An 18,478-nucleotide genomic window follows, 5' to 3' on the forward strand; every position below is an offset into this window, starting at 1 on the left:
TGAGAAGAGTACAGTCACAAAGCATCAGGAACAAATTACTTGTGACTTCACCAGCTGCCTCCCTTCCTAGCAGATACCAGAACTGCCTTTTCCAAAAGAAATGAGTATTGGTAAGAGGTGCTCGAGCTCAGACCACAGCACCTCACTCAAGCTTAACTGGATCCTTTTTAAGACAATAAATAGGAACTCTAGTTCAGGTCATCCTCACATACTTGCTGTTCCCTAAATCTCGGCACACAGTGTGGAGGTGGATCATCCTTCAGGCAAAGCTGCAGAGATGCCTGCACCAAGAGCACCCTACTGCCTCCCATCTGGGCTTTTATATACTTGAGGACAGAAGAGGCTGCACAGTAGAAAACAAATGGTGGAGGTTAAAGAAATCTACCCAAAAGGAAAGGCTCATGAATAGAGAATTTATTACAACAGAGGGAAGGAAGAATTCTAGTCATTTTTTTAAAAAGTGGAGATAGGATCTTGCTATGTTGCCCAGGCTGGTCTTGAACCCCTGGCCTTAAGCAATCCCCCAACCTGTACCTCCTGAGTTGCTGGGACCACAGGCACATACCATCACACCCTGGCTAATTTTTTATTTTTATTTTTTGTAGAGACGAGGTCTCATTATGTTGCTTAGGCTGGGCTCAAGCGAGCCAGCCTCCTGCCTCAGTCTCCCAAAGTGTTGGGATTACAGGTGTGAGCCACGGCAGCCAACTACACTTCTGTTATTAGTATATTTACATATTTGGTTTGGTTATACTCAGAGGCCCTAAGGTGATGAACTATGACTTACCCAGAGTATCTAAAACAGTGTCTGGCACATAGTAGGTATTCTACAAATGTTGATGCTTTGAAATAATCTTACTGAGGTGGCCTTTGCAAATTCACATTTGAAGTCAAATATTTACTGAATAATAATTACAAATTGGGTATTGTGCTAGCTACATTTCCACACAATCTCATTTAATCCATAGTATTAGCCCACTTTATATTAAGGAAACCAGCTTAGTAGCCTCTCTTTGGCTACACAACTTTTAACTTCTTATTAAAGCTCTTAATAACCAATAACTCCCACATCTCCCTATCCCTTATTGTAACAACTCTCACCTTTGCTTTCTCTGGGCTCAGGCACAAAGCACTGCAGAAGGGGGAAAAAAAGCGGGGCGGGGGGGAGAGGGGTCACAAAACCATGTAGGTTTGGCCCACTACAAATTCATGCAATCTAATGATAACTTGATTCGCTGCCATTCTTCCTGCCTCACGGGTTCAATACCTCCAAATCCTCCTGTTCACTCAACTCTATTTTCAATCATCATAGCCTATCAACTTGCCCTCTGTCGCTTCTCTCAAATCTCTGTGTTCCTTTCCATTCAATGGTCCAAATCCCTAGTATGTAAATTATATCATGAGCATGACTGGTCCTGCTCTGGTCTCTTCTCTCCCCTTTCGTTCCACCTAGAATCCTACCACAAGACCAGTCTTCCTAAAAGAGATTTGGTTCATGTCATTTTCCTATCCAAAAGCCTTCAGTTGTTCCCTATGACTACAGGACAAGGATAGTACTGGCACACAAGGCCCTCTGTGCTCTGGTCCAAAGCTGTATTTTAGTTCCTTCCAATCCCCAGCACAAACTCTCTGCCCTGGCCAAGCCAGCTAATGACCAGTCTCCCACACAGCCCTTTACTCACACTATTCACCTGCACCTGCCTAGCCTACCCACGAATATCCTCCTCTTTCTCTCTGCCTGGTGAAATCCTGCCCATGTTTCAAGGCTTCCATCATGAAGCCTTCCTTGATGCAACCTACAGGACCTCTCCTGCCTCTCAACACCTAGTGGCACTTAATGTCCACATTTTCACTGGACTCTGGGCATATATGGAATCTTTCCATCACCTATTATATTTTCGTAACTTAAAGGCAAGCATGTCTTAGAGTCAGTTACATATAATAAACATAATAAACACAGTGTTTTGACTGACCCAAACTGTCTTAAAATATTTCCTTTAGAATATCATGAGTGTTAGGCTGGGCATGGTGGCTCATGCCTGTAATCCCAGCACTTTGGGAGGCCAAGGTGGGCAGATCACCTGAGATCAGGAATTCGAGACCAGCCTGGCCAAAATGGTGAAACCTCATCTCTACTAAAAATACAGAAATTTGCCAGGTGTGGTGGTGTGCGCCTGTAATCCCAGCTACATGGGAGGCTAACACAGGAGAATCACTCGAACTCAGGTGGTGGAGTTTGCAGTGAGCCGAGATCGCGCCACTGCACTCCAGCCTGGGTGACAGAGCGAGACTCCGTCTCAAAAAAAAAAAAAAGATTCTTCTCTGAAGCCTTACCACTTTCCTAAGCAGTATTCTTTGGGGAGATCTCACCACTGAATATAGAGTGCTCACACACATCTAGTGTTTTATATTTAAACTTAACACATGCACATAGAATCAGTCTTCAAAGAATTTCAAATTACAAGTCTGGATCTAGAAAGACCCTGGCCAATCCAGAGTGTGATCACTGGACACCATTATTTAGCAGGGCAGGGCCAAGCTAGAGAAATGTCTGATGATCCGTGACTGCTGGAGACAGAGGCCCTGCCAAAGAACCTGAAAGGACTTTCCAGAGAGAAAAAATTGGGGTTAAACAAAGAGCTAAATTTAGTTGCTTCCTGAATGTGTTTTCCCAATCAACAGACCTAAAACAACACTGTTCCCCATCACAACACACACAGCTGGCAAAGAGTACTGCCAAGAGGAGTATAAGCAATTAGTGAAAAATAGCTTATGTACTTGGTTGACACCACTTAGCATGAAGTCAATATATAGGGCACCAGCAGCAAGCTATCAGAATCCTAAATCCCAAGCCATCACCAAATGAGCAATAAACATGTTCTTTTGCTACAGTGGGGATTAGTAGAAAAGTACTTGGTATTCTAGGATATGAATGCCACAAGGCCAGACTGTGGGAGCTCTCCAAGTTACTTCTGTAAACTGATGGTCTATTCCTGAGACAGTACAGTACTAAAGAAAAGACTACAGAGATGTCCCTCAACTTAAAATGGGTGTTATCCCAATAAACCCGTCGTAAATTGAAAATATCTAAGTTGAAAATGCATTTAATACACCTAATCTACCAAACAAACACCATAGTTCAGCCTAGCCTACCTTAAACCTGCCCAGACCACTTACATTAGCCTACAGTTGGACAAAATCATCTGGCAAAACAGTACACTGTAGAATACTGGTTGTTTACTCTCATGGCTGCATGGCTGACTACTGTGGCTCCTGCTGCTGCCCAGCATTGGAGAATATCATACCTGCATATTGCTAGCTCAGGAAAAGATGTCAGTTCATAATTTGAACTACAGTTTCTTTCTTTTTTTTTTTAGACAGAGTCTCAGTCTGTCGCCAGGGCTGGAGTGCAGTGGCATGATCTCGACTCATTGCAACCTCCACTTCCTGGGTTCAAGCGATTCTCCTGCCTCAGCTTCCCAAGTAGCTGGGATTACAGGCGCCTGCCATTACCAGCTAATTTTTTGTATTTTTAGTAGAGACAGGGTTTCACCATATTGGCCAGGCTACTCTTGAACTCCTGACCTCGTGATTCACCCGCCTCGGCCTCCCAAAGTGCTGGGATTACAGGTGTGAGCCACCCCGCCCGGCCTGAACTATAGTTTCTACTGAATAAGTATTGCTTTCACATCATCCTAGAGTCAAAAAATAAGTCTAACCATTGTAAGTTGGGGGATCATCTGTAGTCTATTTGCCATTAAACTGCCCTTCTCTTCTTATATTTTTGCTCATTTTTTATTCACATTTAGAAGAGAAAAGGAGATGTGATGGGTAAGGTTTTCGTGGGTTTTTTTTTTGACACAGGGTCTGGCTCTGTCATCCAGGCTGCAATACAGTGGCATGACTTTGGCTCATTGCAGCCTCAACCTCACGGGCTCAAACGATGCTCCTACCTCAGCCTCCTGAGTAGCTGGGACTATAGGCACGTGCCACTGTGCCCAGTTAATGTTTTCTATTTTTTTGTAGAGACAGGGTCTCACTTTGTTGCCCAAGCTGGTCTTGAACTCCTGAGTTCAAGCAATCCTCCCACCTTGGCCTCCCAAAGTGCTGCGATTACAGGAGTGAGTCACTGCATCTGGCCAATGGAAAAGCCTTTACCAGCCGGGCGCGGTGGCTCACGCCTATAATCCCAGCACTTTGGGAGGCCGAGGCGGGTGAATCACGAGGTCAGGAGTTCAAGAGCAGCCTGGACAATATGGTGAAACTTCATCTCTACTAAAAATACAAAAATTAGCTAGGCATGGTGATCCCGGCTACTCACAAGGCTGAGGCAGGATAATTGCTTGAACCCGGGAGGTGGAGGTTGCAGTGCGCTGAGAGCTGAGATCATGCCACTACACTCCAGCCTGGATGACAGAGCAAGACTCTGTCTTTAAAAAAAAAAAAAAAAAAAAAAAAAAAAGGCTTTACCTCTCTGGGCCTCATGTCCTCATCTGTAAAATGAGAAAATTATACTAGGTGATCAACTAACACTAACATTTTATGGTCTTAGACTGTTTCCCTATACAATCTAGTTTGCCTTTTTTCACCCAAACATTTGGATGGCAGATCCAATGGAGAAAGATCAATGGAGAAACTGCATTGACTGACTGCCCCTCAGTGAAAACCTGCTTGAGGATTGTGCCTTGGAATTGGAACACAGAGAAAAAACCCCTGTAGAAGAAGCTGCTCAGTAAGATAACTGCCTGTTTGCTCTATTTCCAGCACAGACACTGCTTGGCAAAAGGGCTTCATTTTCACTCCTTGTCAATGTTAAGAACAAAGAGAAAAACCAGATGGCATAAAGTTGCTGGGCTTCTTTCCCCCTCATTGAACCAGTGGAGTGCAACTGGTCACTACATACCACAAGACGCCACACCCAAGTTTATGGCTAAGGACCAGCACATGTGGTTTGTAGTACGTTTATTGATAGGAAAACAGTTTTATATGACAGAACTTTTCACTTCAGTCATCAAAAACAAAAGAGGTGTGAAGATCAAGTTGGGAAGCCAGAGTGTGCAGTAGGAAAAAATTTCTACCTCTGCTTTTGTTCACGTTAGTAAATATTTTCTCAGGCTCTGTTAGATCTGAGAATCCTCCCTGATTCTCACTGTTATTCTCACTCTTAGCCACTTGACTCCAGGGCAGATCATAATCTTCCCAAGTTCAAAAAATCCTGAAGTGTAGGGCCGGGTGCGGTGGCTCATGCCTATAATCCCAGCACTTTGGGAGGCCAAGGTGGGTGGATCATGAGGTCAGGAGTTCAAGACCAGCCTGGCCAATATGGTGAACCCCATCGCTACTAAAAATACAAAAAAATTAGCTGGGCATGGTGGTCCCAGCTACTCGGGAGGTTGAGGCAGGAGGATCGCTTGAACCTGGGAGGTGGAGGTTGCAGTGAGCCGAGATCGCGCCATTGCACTCCAGTTGGGGCAACAGAGTGAGACTTCATCTCAAAAAAAAAAAAAAAAAAAAAAAATTCCTGCAGTGTAAATAGTTTCAGGGAAATCACACACTGCATAATCCAACAGCCTCAGCAGTAGCACTTGGACTACAGATACAGAGAGCTAGCAGCAGGAGCAGCTTTTTTTTTTTTTTACAAAGATGGCAGTAAAAAAAGGAAGCAGTCAGAGGAGGATAGTTGGCTGATCTGGAGGAGTACCAAACTTAACAGATGATAACTGCCTTTGAAAGGCTTAAAACATAGCAATTTAAATTAAACCCGATTCCGAGCTAGGCTGTTTGCCTTTACACAGGTGTTAAAAATGAAAGGACTTTGGCAAGTTACACTGTCACTGTCACTGCCACTTAAGGACACCACCTTAGTAAACAGGCATGCCTACCAGAATCTGCCAGCAAAAGACTGACATAATTCAGCAGTCTTGGTTTTTTTTTAGCCGTCTTTCTTAGCCTGACAGTTGGCCTATTTTTTTTTCACATGGAAAGCACAAGCAAGCTACTATACTCAGCAAAACCAAATACAACCGAGTCTTACTATTACCTATAAAAAAAGCCATGTCTGACTTTGCTCCAAATGCAATTAGCCGCATCCACTGTTCTCCTTATAGCAGCTACCAGCATTCAAGATTTATATTCCTTATATTCCAAACTTTAAACCAAAATAAAAATATTATACTCAATTCCTTCTCTACTTACTAAAATGATTATGACTTCCCCTTTAGCTCTTAGATCATTCAATAACAACAATTTTCAAACCATATTCCAAGAAGCCCAGTTGGTAATGTGGTTTGGTGGGAAGGGATGAGACAGGGATGTGGTGAATTACCTCTCTCACAGCTGCTTTAATCTGTTTTCTATGCCATGAGTTTGAAGAAAATGTTCTAACGCTAAAACAAGAAACAATAATCACTGAGGTAACAGAACTAGATTGTCATCTACAGTGGCCTACATAAGGTACTATACTGTTACATGAAATTAGCCAACTTTCAATATCCTGGGCTAACAGGAGATAAGAACAGCATAGTAAAGAAATGTGGCCAGGCGCGGTGGCTCAAGCCTGTAATCCCAGCACTTTGGGAGGCCGAGACGGGCGGATCACAAGGTCAGGAGATCGAGACCATCCTGGCTAACACGGCGAAACCCCGTCTCTACTAAAAACACAAAAAATTAGCCGGGCGAGGTGGCGGCGCCTGTGGTCCCAGCTACTCGGGAGGCTGAGGCAGGAGAATGGCGGGAACCCGGGAGGCGGAGCTTGCAGTGAGCTGAGATCTGGCCACTGCACTCCAGCCTGGGCAACAGAGCGAGACTCCGTCTCAAAAAAAAAAAAAAAAAAAAAAAAAAAAAAAAAGAAATGTAATTTATTAAAACTCTATTTTTAGCCAGTGATTCCAATCATCCATCTTAAACTGTTTTTTGCAACAACAAATACTTAGTAAAACAGAGTTGAAGTCTGGTGAAATATATGGGCAGTAACAGGGAAGCCAAAGTAAAAACAGATCTGAATATTTGAATCTACATAGCAGGTCCTTTGCCTGTAATTGTTACTCACAACATACTAAGTAAGTAGTAGGTCAGATCCTGCCAGATACAGGATATACACAGACATCTAGAGAAATTACCCCCTAACCGTGGCAGAATGCTGTTATTGGCTGCAGTCCCCAAGAGACAATAATACTGGGCCAGCCACCAAGCCACTTAAACGAATTCCTAGTGTGAGATTCTGACTCAGAAGCCAGGTCTTTCTGTTTTAAGCACAAGAGAAAGGCAACAGCAACCAGCAGGATGTGGGACCTGGTGCGACTCACCCGTACAGAACTCCTTGCTCACGTTGTGGGGCACTGTGATCCGTCGGTAGACAATGGGCTCTGACTCCAAGATGTTCTCATCATGGCGGTACCGAGTTGGCCTTTCATTTGGGATGCCCCGGGAACGGGTACCACTTCTCCTTTCATAGGTATCAATCTCCTCAAACACTGCTGCCTTGTCAAAAAGAGCCAAGTTCCCTTCAAAATCAAAATCTGTGTCTGGGATCTCCTCAATATCATCCCCGAAGCACTCGTCATCTTTATTCTTCATCTGGCCATTCTTTAAACCACTCTTCTTTGGAGTTGCCTGATTTGGGTGCCTGCTACTAGATGACCCTGGAGAAAAAATAGGGACTAAAGTCAGTGTATCCACAGAAAGCACTAAGTGAAAGTGGAAAATACAGTACATCAGTCCTTTGTGGAGAGCGTTACAGGAACCAATGTGAAAATGGTAAAGGTAAGTACTGCAAAATCATATTAAGTAGCACAAACAACAAATCTCATTTGGAATAATAGGTTTCAAACATCACCCAATCTGGGCACGGTGCTCACGCCTATAATCCCACGTTAGGAGGCTGAGGCAGGAGGATTGCTTGTGCCTAGGAGTTCAAGGCTGCAGTGAGCTATGATCACGACACTGCACCCCAGCCTGGGCAACAGAGCAAGAACCTGTCTCAAAACACACACACACACACATACACACACACACACACACAACAACAACAACAATAATAAATATTACACCCAAGTAACTTGTTAATGAATATGAACTAAGCAGTACTTCTGGAAATCTTAACCAGTTATCCCCTTCATAAGGAAACTGGTAATGACAAAAGCTTTTCTGACAACTTACTATTAGCAAACAAGAGGAAGAGTAAGAACATAGCATGGTGGTTTTGATACGATAGAGGCAGGAGGCAGAGAAATTCTAGAGGCAGGTCCCTGGCGAAGCCCCACCTTCGAAGCTGAAAAGTGTGAGATTGTGGCCCAAAGTGAGAACTTATATCCCTGTTTTCCCACCAGAATGTTGCCTTTTCTTAAACCACCCATGGCCCTGCACCACCCTATCCCGTGCCTATAAAGACCCCAGACTCAGTCAGCAGAGATGAGAAACAGCTGGACGTTGGAGACTACGGCTGGATGTCAGAGAAGTGGCTTGACTTCAGAGGAACTGCTTGACTGTGTAACTGTGGAGAAGAATCCGGCTGGAGACAGCCAGACTTCAGGGGAAAATTACCTATCCACCACCCACTGTCCCCTTTTCAGCTCCCCTTCCCACATAAATAAAAATAAAATCACCCACATTTACCATCCTTTAATTCGTTCATGTGACCTCATTTTTCCTGGACACTGGACAAAAGCTCAGAAGCCATGAGTGCAGATACAAAAGGCTGTCACATTGGCCCTTTGCCCTCACTGGCAGAGGGCAGCTGCAGGCCCACTGAGCTGTTAACACTTAAGCCATCTGTGGATGGCAGAGCTAAAAGAGCACCATAACACATCATCTAGGGCTTCAGGAGTTACAGGCACCCCACGTAGGTGCTGCCACATGGCCTGCACTGAGTTCGCTCCTGCTGGTGCCCAAGAGCGTTCGTTCTGGCTCCTGCACCTGCTCATCTATGCACTCACTCCCACAATGGGTAGAACACAGCGGGTCTGAGTGGAGTTTGATCCCACTGGCACTGAAACAGCCGGTTCCAGGGCTTGTGCACTCCAGTTCCTGCCTCATTCACTCGCACACTCCCTTCAGCAAGGAGTTGAGAGCAGTGGGCGGAGTAAATGAGGTACCCCGTCATGAGTTCCATGAATAGGTCAGGGAAGGGAAATATCCTGCTTCAGTTTGAGTCTGAACGTCTGGCAGTTGTTTAAGAGAGAAATACCCCCAGACTAAAAGAAGGCCTGGTCTTCTTTTAGCTTACAGGAAAATACTATTCAGCTAGTCCTTAATTCTATGCTTACCCAGCAAGCAATCTTCTGATTTTTAATTTGGCCTTAGGCTAGATCCCAGCAGTGGGGAATCCCTGGTTTGTTCAAGAAATTCTACATTCTGAGCCAGGTATACACCTACCAATACAAATTGCTATACTGACTTACAAACCTTTCTTTAGACCTTTCGGTTAATGTGATCTCTTTTCTCAGAATTTTCTCTCTTCTGGGTAAGCAGTTTCTGAAACACCAAATAATGAGGGTCCATACCGAGCTGATCCTTAGAGGCCATACTGATGCACATCCACAACACAGTAGCCAGCCACACCCTGTCTCTGACACCCTATTTGGCTACCACACATCAGTCAACAACTACTCTGGCAGCCAAGGCAGAAGGTCCCACAGAATTCCCCAAACCACCCACCCCCAGAGAATCAAGCTCTGGTCTCCATCTGACTACCCTGAAAGAGTGGATCAGGTGACTGGTATGCTAGACTGAACCTCTATCACAGTCTAAATAAATGGAAGGAGGGGTTTCACCATGTTGGTCAGGCTGGTCTGGAACTTCTGACCTCAGGTGATCTGTCCGCCTCGGCCTCCCAAAGTGCTAGGATTACAGGTGTGAGTTACCACCCCCAGCTGTGTGTACATTTTCTAGACATTATCCTCTGTGTTCTTTTAACTTTGCCTAGACCATGACTGTGTGCCAATAAAACTTTATTTACAAAAACAGGCAGTGGGTTGGATTTGGCCCATGGGCTACAGTTTGCAGACTTTTGACGCAGAGTATACACTTAGGGTGAAGTTAATTCGTAATAGTTAATGTGGATTCATGTTTGGAATGACCTTCTTGATACTTTTTAATTTGGGAGACCATCTTCATAGATTTGATTAATTTTTGACAACCTCATTCTAGCTAAAGAAGGCCTATAAGAGGAATAGGGAAAGTGTTCTGCCATTTTCTTGTTTACTTATGATTACATTAGTATTATCGTTACTTAACATATAGTTTCTTTATGAGAATCTTTTTAAGCCACATATACATTTTTATATGATTTAGTTAAAAATTGGCATGGTTGTAGAGTGTGAATGCACTTAATGCCACTGAACTGTACACTTAAAAATGGTTAAAATGGTAAATTTTATGTATATTTTACTGCAATTTTTAAAAAATGATGTATACCCACTAGCATGGATAGACTTCTTGTTATAGAAAGTCATATTTTCCTCAGATATCTCAAATACAGGCAGCAATTGGCTGGCATGGAACTTCATAAGGGTGCTAGTTTTCATCAATACATTAAAATTCATAAAGTTTAATTTCTACTGTTTTTAGTTAAAATAAAAAATAGAATATTCAGTATCTTCTTCCTATGTCCTGGTGAATCATTCCGTCCACACCTGGGGAAACACATACCCACTGAAGAGTGACCACTGGGCAAGAGACCTATTTCTAATAGGATGTTTTGATTTAATACTGAGGCAGTACATTGATAATCCTTATTCTCTTGTTCTTCCCTTGTCTGTGTATATTGCTACTGGTGTTATCCTGACCTTATATTTTCATACCCATTCTTTCTTCCTGATTCAGCTCTGCTTTCTCATCCTATCTCTATTAAACACACAAAAAAATTCACTGGGCATGGTGGCACACACCTGTAATCCCAGCTACTCGGGAGGCTGAGGCACGAGAATCGCTTGAACCCAGGAGGTGGAGCTTGCAGTGAGCCAAGATTTCACCACTGCACTCCAGCCTGGGTGACAGGGCGAGCCTCTGTCTCAAAAAAAAAAAAGAAAAAAGAAAAAAGAAAAAATGTACACACAATGCAAAAATGAAAAATGATTCAGTACAGCACAACGGTCAAATAAATAATTCAAAGGTAATAGGAAATGAGTATTCCTTTTTAAAAATAATGTTTGTTAACAGATGTTCATACCAGATAATGCACAAAATATGTAGAAAATTCTAAATATTCACATAATATTTTGATTTTTCTTTTAGTAAAAAATTTGCATCCATCTTATGAAGTTTTATATCCTGCTTTCTTGCTCAGGAGCATCCTTGAGTTTCATGAAAAAATTCTTCAAAGACTGTATCTTACTTTTTATAACTGCATAAATCATAGATCATACCATATTACAGCACATAGATCATACCTACTGATTAACTTTTAAGTTATTTCTCATTTTTGCTGTTACAGACTCAGCCCAAACACACTATCTTTGATTACTCTTGCTAAAAAAATCACTCCCATCTGACCACTTACAACACTGTGGGTACCACTGACCTAGCACTTATGCTATATTACCAACTTTGTTCTGTAGTTAATCTGTGTTCTTGCTCTAACTTCCCATGGAGTTTATAAGCCAACAGAGGACAGGAATGATGTCATTCACACGTGTCACCCAACACTGTGCCGGGTTCAGTGTAAGTACACAAAACTCCGCTGAATTAAGAAATAAAAACAGTTACATATATATTTTAAAAAAGCAAACACTAGCCAATCAAAAGTTAAAAGTCTAAAAAGAGGTTATAAAAAAAGGGCAACTTGACATTAACTACAAGAAAAAGCAATAAAAATCATGCCAACTTTGTTGCATGACTGAAAAGGCCAGGAAGATAAAGTTGTTGACAATAATATAATACAAAAGAGTTATGAAGCAAGGGCTTCAGTGGAAAAAGTTCAGTCATGTCCAATATGACTGACAATGAACTATCCTGCAACTATTACAATGACTGATGAAAATAAGCAGTTGATCAATGAAGGAGAAGACAGGGTTAAGGAAGCAAAATGGGAAATCGTTCCCATTCAGATAAAACCCAAAGCTCCTGAAACCAGGTGACCAAGAATAAAGCTCAGAGGAAACAGGATACAGATACCGCTAAAGAGGAACAGGTAGAGGCACAAAAACAGTCATAGGAGAAAACAGGAAAGAATCTAGAATCCAAAGACCCAAATACTCTGAAGGCAGGTCAGACTTCCCAAATGACACTGGTAGAAGGTCAGTTATCCTGGAACTAAAGTTTGAAAAGCATGAGCTGGCCTGGCAAGGTGGCTCACACCTGTAATCCCAGCACTGTGGGAGGCCAAGGTGGGTGGATCGCCTGAGCTCAGGAGTTTGAGACCAACCTGGCCAACATGGGGAAACCTGTCTCTACTAAAAATACAAAAATTAGCTGGGCGTGGTGGCACATGCCTGTAATCCCAGCTACTCCAGAGGCTGAGGCAGGAGAATCACTTGAAACCGGGAGGCAGAGGTTGCAGTCAGCCGAAATTGCGCCACTGCACTCCAGCCTGGGTGACAGAGCAAGACTCTGTCTCAAAAAATCAAAATAAAATAAAACATAAAGAAAAAGAAAAAGAAAAGCACGAGTTGCTTCTCTAACCACTAGCGCAGTATTTGTTAGCCCTAAACAGTGCACTAACCACTGAACACCAATATGAATGTTTGAAAGCACAAGCTGAGCATCCCTAATCCAAACATCCAAAATCCAAAAATTTCTGAGCGCCAACGTGGTGTTCAAAGAAAATGCTGATTGGAGCATTTTGGATTTCTGGATTAGGGATGCTCAACTGGTATGTATTCCAGAAATACTCCGAAATACTTTTTAAATAATCCAAAATCTGAAACACTTCTGCTCCCTAGCATTTTGCATAAGAGATACCCAACCTTTATTTGGGGGGAGAGAGTGCAGCGTAGAAAGAAAACTTTTGCTCAGTTTCAAAAAATAAAAAATAAAAATAAAAAGCTAAAAAATAGTACCCACTTCGTATCATGCCACATGAGGAGGAGCTACTGAAATGCAAAGTAGAAAAGTAAAGAAAACAAACATGACTAGCTGTAAAGTTCGCTCAAAGCATGTTGACAAAGTGCCCCACTATAAAGACTAATAGGGTTCACAATGGGAGATGCCCTAATTCTGCCCTAATGATGCTGGGCACTGGTCACCGTTTTTTGGCTCAGCTGTAGGATTCTACAAACATAACTTACAACAAAACCCAGAGATGTGTATGTAGAAGGTTTCAGATGTTTTCCTGTACTCCTCTAAATGCAGAGTTGATTCATTCGAGACATAGACACTAAGGACCAGCTATGTTTTAAACACTGTCAGGAAAGTAGAGTGTGAAAAACATTTCCCAAGAGGAAATACTGACATCACAGGTCAGTAAGAGAATATAAAATAAATGCAAGGCAGGCTAATGTGCGCAGTTGTCTCTTATTCTTCCCTTTCCTCTTACTTTAATACAAATATTAGGAAGTCCTGAGTGAATAAGCTGTCTCAGTACTTGGCTAACTCAGCCCAAAGGGCCTGGCTCTGCATTAAACTGGCCTTTGGCCACTGCAAGAGAAAAACACTTCCATTGGAAAAGATAAACAGTCTTCCCAGATTTCTTTACCTTTCAATTACAAGGGCCATGCAAGTATTAAGACTGCAGGGGTCGGGCGCGGTGGCTCACGCCTGTAATCCCAACACTTTGGGAGGCCAAGGCGGGTGGATCACGAGGTCAGGAGATCGAGACCATCCTAGTTAACACGGTGAAACCCCGTCTCTACTAAAAATACAAAAAAATTAGCCAGGCGTGGTGGCAGGCGCCTGTAGTCCCAGTTACTCGGGAGGCTGAGGCAGGAGAATGGCTTGAACCCGGGAGGCGGAGCTTGCAGTGAGCCGAGATTGTGCCACTGCACTCCAGCCTGGGTGACAGAGCGAGACTACGTCTCCAAAAAAAAAAAAAAAAAAAAAAAAAAAGACTGCAGGCTGGCCGCCTTCCTGTGCCGTTTTTCTGCCAGCCTTTGGCACAGAGGCCCTTTGGCCAGGACAACCTGTAACAAACCCATTGTTGTGTAACCCTCAATGCCACTTATTTATTGGTTTTTGTCACACACACACTGTAAGGGGGAACTTTGTCCTGCACTTACCACACTAAAGGGTACCTGAAAGTTAAACTACAAATGTTTTACTGCCAGATTCAACAGGCATCATGAGAAGGTGCCTGAGAATATATGGGACCTTCTTCTTAACCCTCAAATTCTAGGCCTTGGGTTTTCAAGCCTATTAGATATATGAAGCACATCCAAGGAAGTTTAAAAGTCAAGAAGACCTCACTAGGACCATGAAAACTTGGCAAAATTCACTTCCTGCCTCAGGTGGCGGGATGACTGTTAAAATGAACAGACTGTTAAAGCCCAACCATATTGCAACAAGATAATATTGACCTTCTTTCCATTTAAAAGGTTCAATACCATTTCTCATTTCTCTCCACCTCCAGTAACAAAGAGAAAAATGAAAATCAGCGCTAAACAGAGGCAATGTCGTGCCTATAGGACCACCTCTCTCTAAATATAAATGAACTAAAGGCCAGCTATCTACTTCGTTTGTTTTGAGATGCAGTTTCACTCTTGTTGCCCAGGCTGGAGTGCAATGGTACGATCTCGGCTCATTGCAGCCTCCACCTCCTGGGTTCAAGCAATTCTCCTGCCTCAGCCTCCCGAGTAGCTGGGATTACAGGCATGTACCACCAGGTCCAGCTAATTTTTTGTATTTTTAGTAGAGACAGGGCTTCATCATGTTGGCCAGGCTGGTCTCAAACTCCTGATCTCAGGTGATCCGCCCACCTCAGTCTCCCAAAGTGCTGGGATTAGAGGCATGAGCCACCATGCCCGGCCTCAGCTACCTACTTTCATGTTCTACAGGCAAAAGAGCCTTAACTTAACTGTTAAATTTTTATTCAAATGCATGTTACCAATGACTATTCAAGTTCATAGACTAAGATTTCAGAGAGGGATGCCTTTCATCTGCCCCTCATGGTCACCATTTTTAACTGTGACATGGGATTTGATAAATATGAATTATACCCATACACAGAGCTGCATCCTAAACAAGGCTTGGTTTCCCTCTGCTCCCTAGGACTGATGTTATATCTATTTGACAAACATTCTGAATGGTCACAGAAAAACTATTCTTTATATGATTCTTTAAACCCACTCCCACCCCAAGAGAAGAGAGTAAAATCTGCTTGTGCTAAATTATCAATGTTGGATTAGGTAACTATTATAAACCAACAAATTCCTCAACTCCTTATTGCAATCCTGAAAGAACACTTAAAAGCCAGAAATGAAGACAGATTACATTTCCTTCTTTCTTTTCTTTCTTTTTTTTTTTTTTTTTCCTGAGACAGAGTTTTGCTTTGTTGCCCAGGCTGGAGGGCAGTGGCACAATCTCAGCTTACTGCAACCTCCACTTCCCAGGTTCAGGCAATTCTTATGCCTCAGCCTCCTGAGTAACTGGCATTACGGGCGCCCGCCACCACACCCAGCTATTTTTTGTATTTTTGCAGAGACAGGGTTTCACCATGTTGCCCAGGCTAGTCTCAAACTCCTGAGCTCAAGCAACCTGCCCATCCTGGCCTCCCAAAGTGTTAAGATTACAGGTGTGAGCCACCACACCCGGCCGACAGATATTTATATAGCTTCATCAATCTACTAGTCTCAACGTCAATGTACATAAACTGGAGAAAATTCTAAGGCAGACCTTTCTACTTACAGGGCTCAATGAGTGGAAAAATAATTATAACTCTACCTTCTTTCAGCAACCTATTCTGAGCCATGTCTCATTACCAAATTCCCAGGCCACAAACATTTTCCAAACTAATCTGGATTCTAAATAAGTTCCTTGAAAAATAGTAACATTTTACTGCCCTACGATCTCTTTACCTTACTTATGTACAGTTAACAATCTAGAAAAAGGAAACTGACAAAACAGCAAAAGCAGAATAACCAAAACCTGGAAGCCACCAAGATGCCCTGCAATAGGTGAATGGAACTGATACATCCACACAATGGAACGTTATCCATCAATTAAAGAAATGAGCTATCAAGCCACAAAAAGACATGAATGAATCTTAAATGCATCTTGCTAAGTGAAAGAAGCCAGTCTGAAAGGGCAATATACTGTATAATTTTAATTATGCGATATTCTGGAAAATGCAAAACTGCAGAGATGGGATAATAAAAAAATCAGTAGTTGCCAGGGGGACGTGGGGACAGCTGAACAGGTGAGGCACAAGAGATTGTTTAGGACAATGCACTATTCTGTTTAACACTGTAATGACAGATACACGATGCTGTATTTGTCAAAACCCACAGAGCTTTACAGCACAAAGAGTGAGCCTTAGTGTATGCAAATTTTAAAAAATCATTTAAGAGGTTAGGAGACCCCAGGATGGAATGCAGAATGTGACAAAACAAATTAACTGTAATATGAATATATGAAACAAGTCAATGAAGGAAATGGGAGACCTAAATAACTCTAGAAATGAATGGAGTCAGATGAAAGGCAAAAGAAATGGTACGCAAGTGCCATATTCTATTTGACAGTCTCCCACAGGAATGGGGATACGAGTTAATAATTCTGACACCACTATACATGTATACTGGAATTGAATAATTATGTAAAGAATGAATGACAATAGCAGACAGGTTTCTCACTGTTGGAGTGAGAAGTAACAGACAAGCAAAAGGAGAAGACTAGAAGAATCCATGTGGTAATGGATTAAAGTTGGAGACATCAGTATGAACTCATTCTTAGTATAGTAAAATATACATAGTTACATATAGAAATATTTAAATACATATATATACTGGTTAAATATACACATATATATTTTCTCTTCTGTGAACTCTGCAGAGAAGTATATACACATATTTTCTTGCTGTCAGCTATAAGGGTGACACCCAAGAGCAATGAGCATACCTAGTGAAGAAGGAAGAAAGGAGAATTGGGGAGGAGGGGCGGGAGGGAGGGGGAGAGAGGAGGAGGAAGAGGAGGAAGAGGAGGAGGAGGAGCACCAGCAGCAGCAGTAGTGGCAGTAACAAGCATCTTTCAGTGTCAGAAACTACCTAAGTACTAAAAACAAAAACAAAAACAAAAAAATTCCACTGGAGTATGTCAAAGGGACATGAGATCCAAGTGAAAGATTGGAGACTAGCTAAAACTGAAATAATTTGAGTAACAAAATAAAGTAATATTGAATTATAAGCCAAAGTATAAAATAAATACCCATGAGTACATGCTGATATAAATAAATGACTGAACACATAAACAAATGGGGGAGAAGAGAGGAATCTCTGGAATAAAAGAATTTCAAGTAATGTCTGAAGACGCTGTGTCCTCAAGGAGAGGGAACACAACTCCTCACTCCCTGGGTGTGGGCTGCACATAATGATTTCCTTCCAAAGAGTACATATGCAACGGGGAAGAAAGAGTCACTTTACAGAGGAGAAACTAGATATATACTACTTTAGCCAGGTGATCAAGGTGAACATCAAAAGTTATAAACCATAGTGACAATATATACACTTGACACAAAGTGATGAAAATGGTACTTTACCTCTGTTGTCTTCCACCCCCAAACATATAACCCCAGTCTAATCATGAGAAAAACATCAACTACCAAGTGAGGGACATTCTACAAAATACCTGACCAGTATTCATCAAAATGTCTAGGTCATCAAAAACAAGGAAGGTCTGAGAAACTGTAAGAGCCAAGCAGAGACATGACTACCAAATGTGATGTGATATACTGGACAGGATCCTGGAACAAGGGCATCAGGTAAAAACTAAGGCAATCTGAATAAAATATGGACTTTGTTTAATGATAATGCATCAACACCGGTTCAATAATCATAACAAATGTACCATACCAATGTAAGATGTTAATAACAGGGAGAAAAATATGTAGGAAAAAATAATACGAATTGCTAATAAGGGTCATCTTCAAGTGCATGGAAGATTATAAACTGACTATATGAACTTCTAACAAATCAACAATTTCTGGTAAAAGAAAAAAGATTTTCAGACTGGGCAACATAGTGAGACCTTATCTCTACTAAAAATAAAAAAACTAGCCAGGCATGATGGCACACATCTGTAGTCCCAGGTACTTAGGAGGCTGAGGTGGGAGGATTGTTTGAGCCCAGGAGTTCAAGGTTGTAGTGAGCTGTGATCGTATCACTGCATTCCAGCCTGAGTGTCAAGGCAAGACCCTATCTCAACAGAATAGAATAGAATAGAATAGAATAGAATAGAATAGAATAGAATAGAACAGAACAGAACAGAACAGAACAGAACAGAACAGAACAGAACAGAATAGAATAGAATGCAAGCAAAATAGAGAAGGTTAAAGTCCAAATGGAAAGAATAATTTTCTATCCAAGTATTCTACAATTTTTCTAAGGATACAGAACTC

General features: G+C 42.1%; 1 protein-coding gene across 3 annotated transcripts in view; it reads right to left on the bottom strand.

The window, feature by feature from the left end:
- Positions 1–18,478, bottom strand: part of EDC3 (enhancer of mRNA decapping 3) — a 62,016-nt gene that overhangs the window by 16,769 nt on the left and 26,769 nt on the right. For all 3 annotated transcript variants that reach the window (XM_050799859.1, XM_050799861.1, XM_050799860.1), the window contains one exon: positions 7,305–7,640. In XM_050799859.1, coding sequence (XP_050655816.1) covers positions 7,305–7,640 — 336 coding nt within the window. The remainder of the gene's footprint in view (positions 1–7,304; positions 7,641–18,478) is intronic.

The sequence above is a fragment of the Macaca thibetana genome, chromosome 7 (assembly GCF_024542745.1).
Source record: "Macaca thibetana thibetana isolate TM-01 chromosome 7, ASM2454274v1, whole genome shotgun sequence".
Classification (NCBI taxonomy): Eukaryota; Metazoa; Chordata; class Mammalia; order Primates; family Cercopithecidae; genus Macaca; species Macaca thibetana.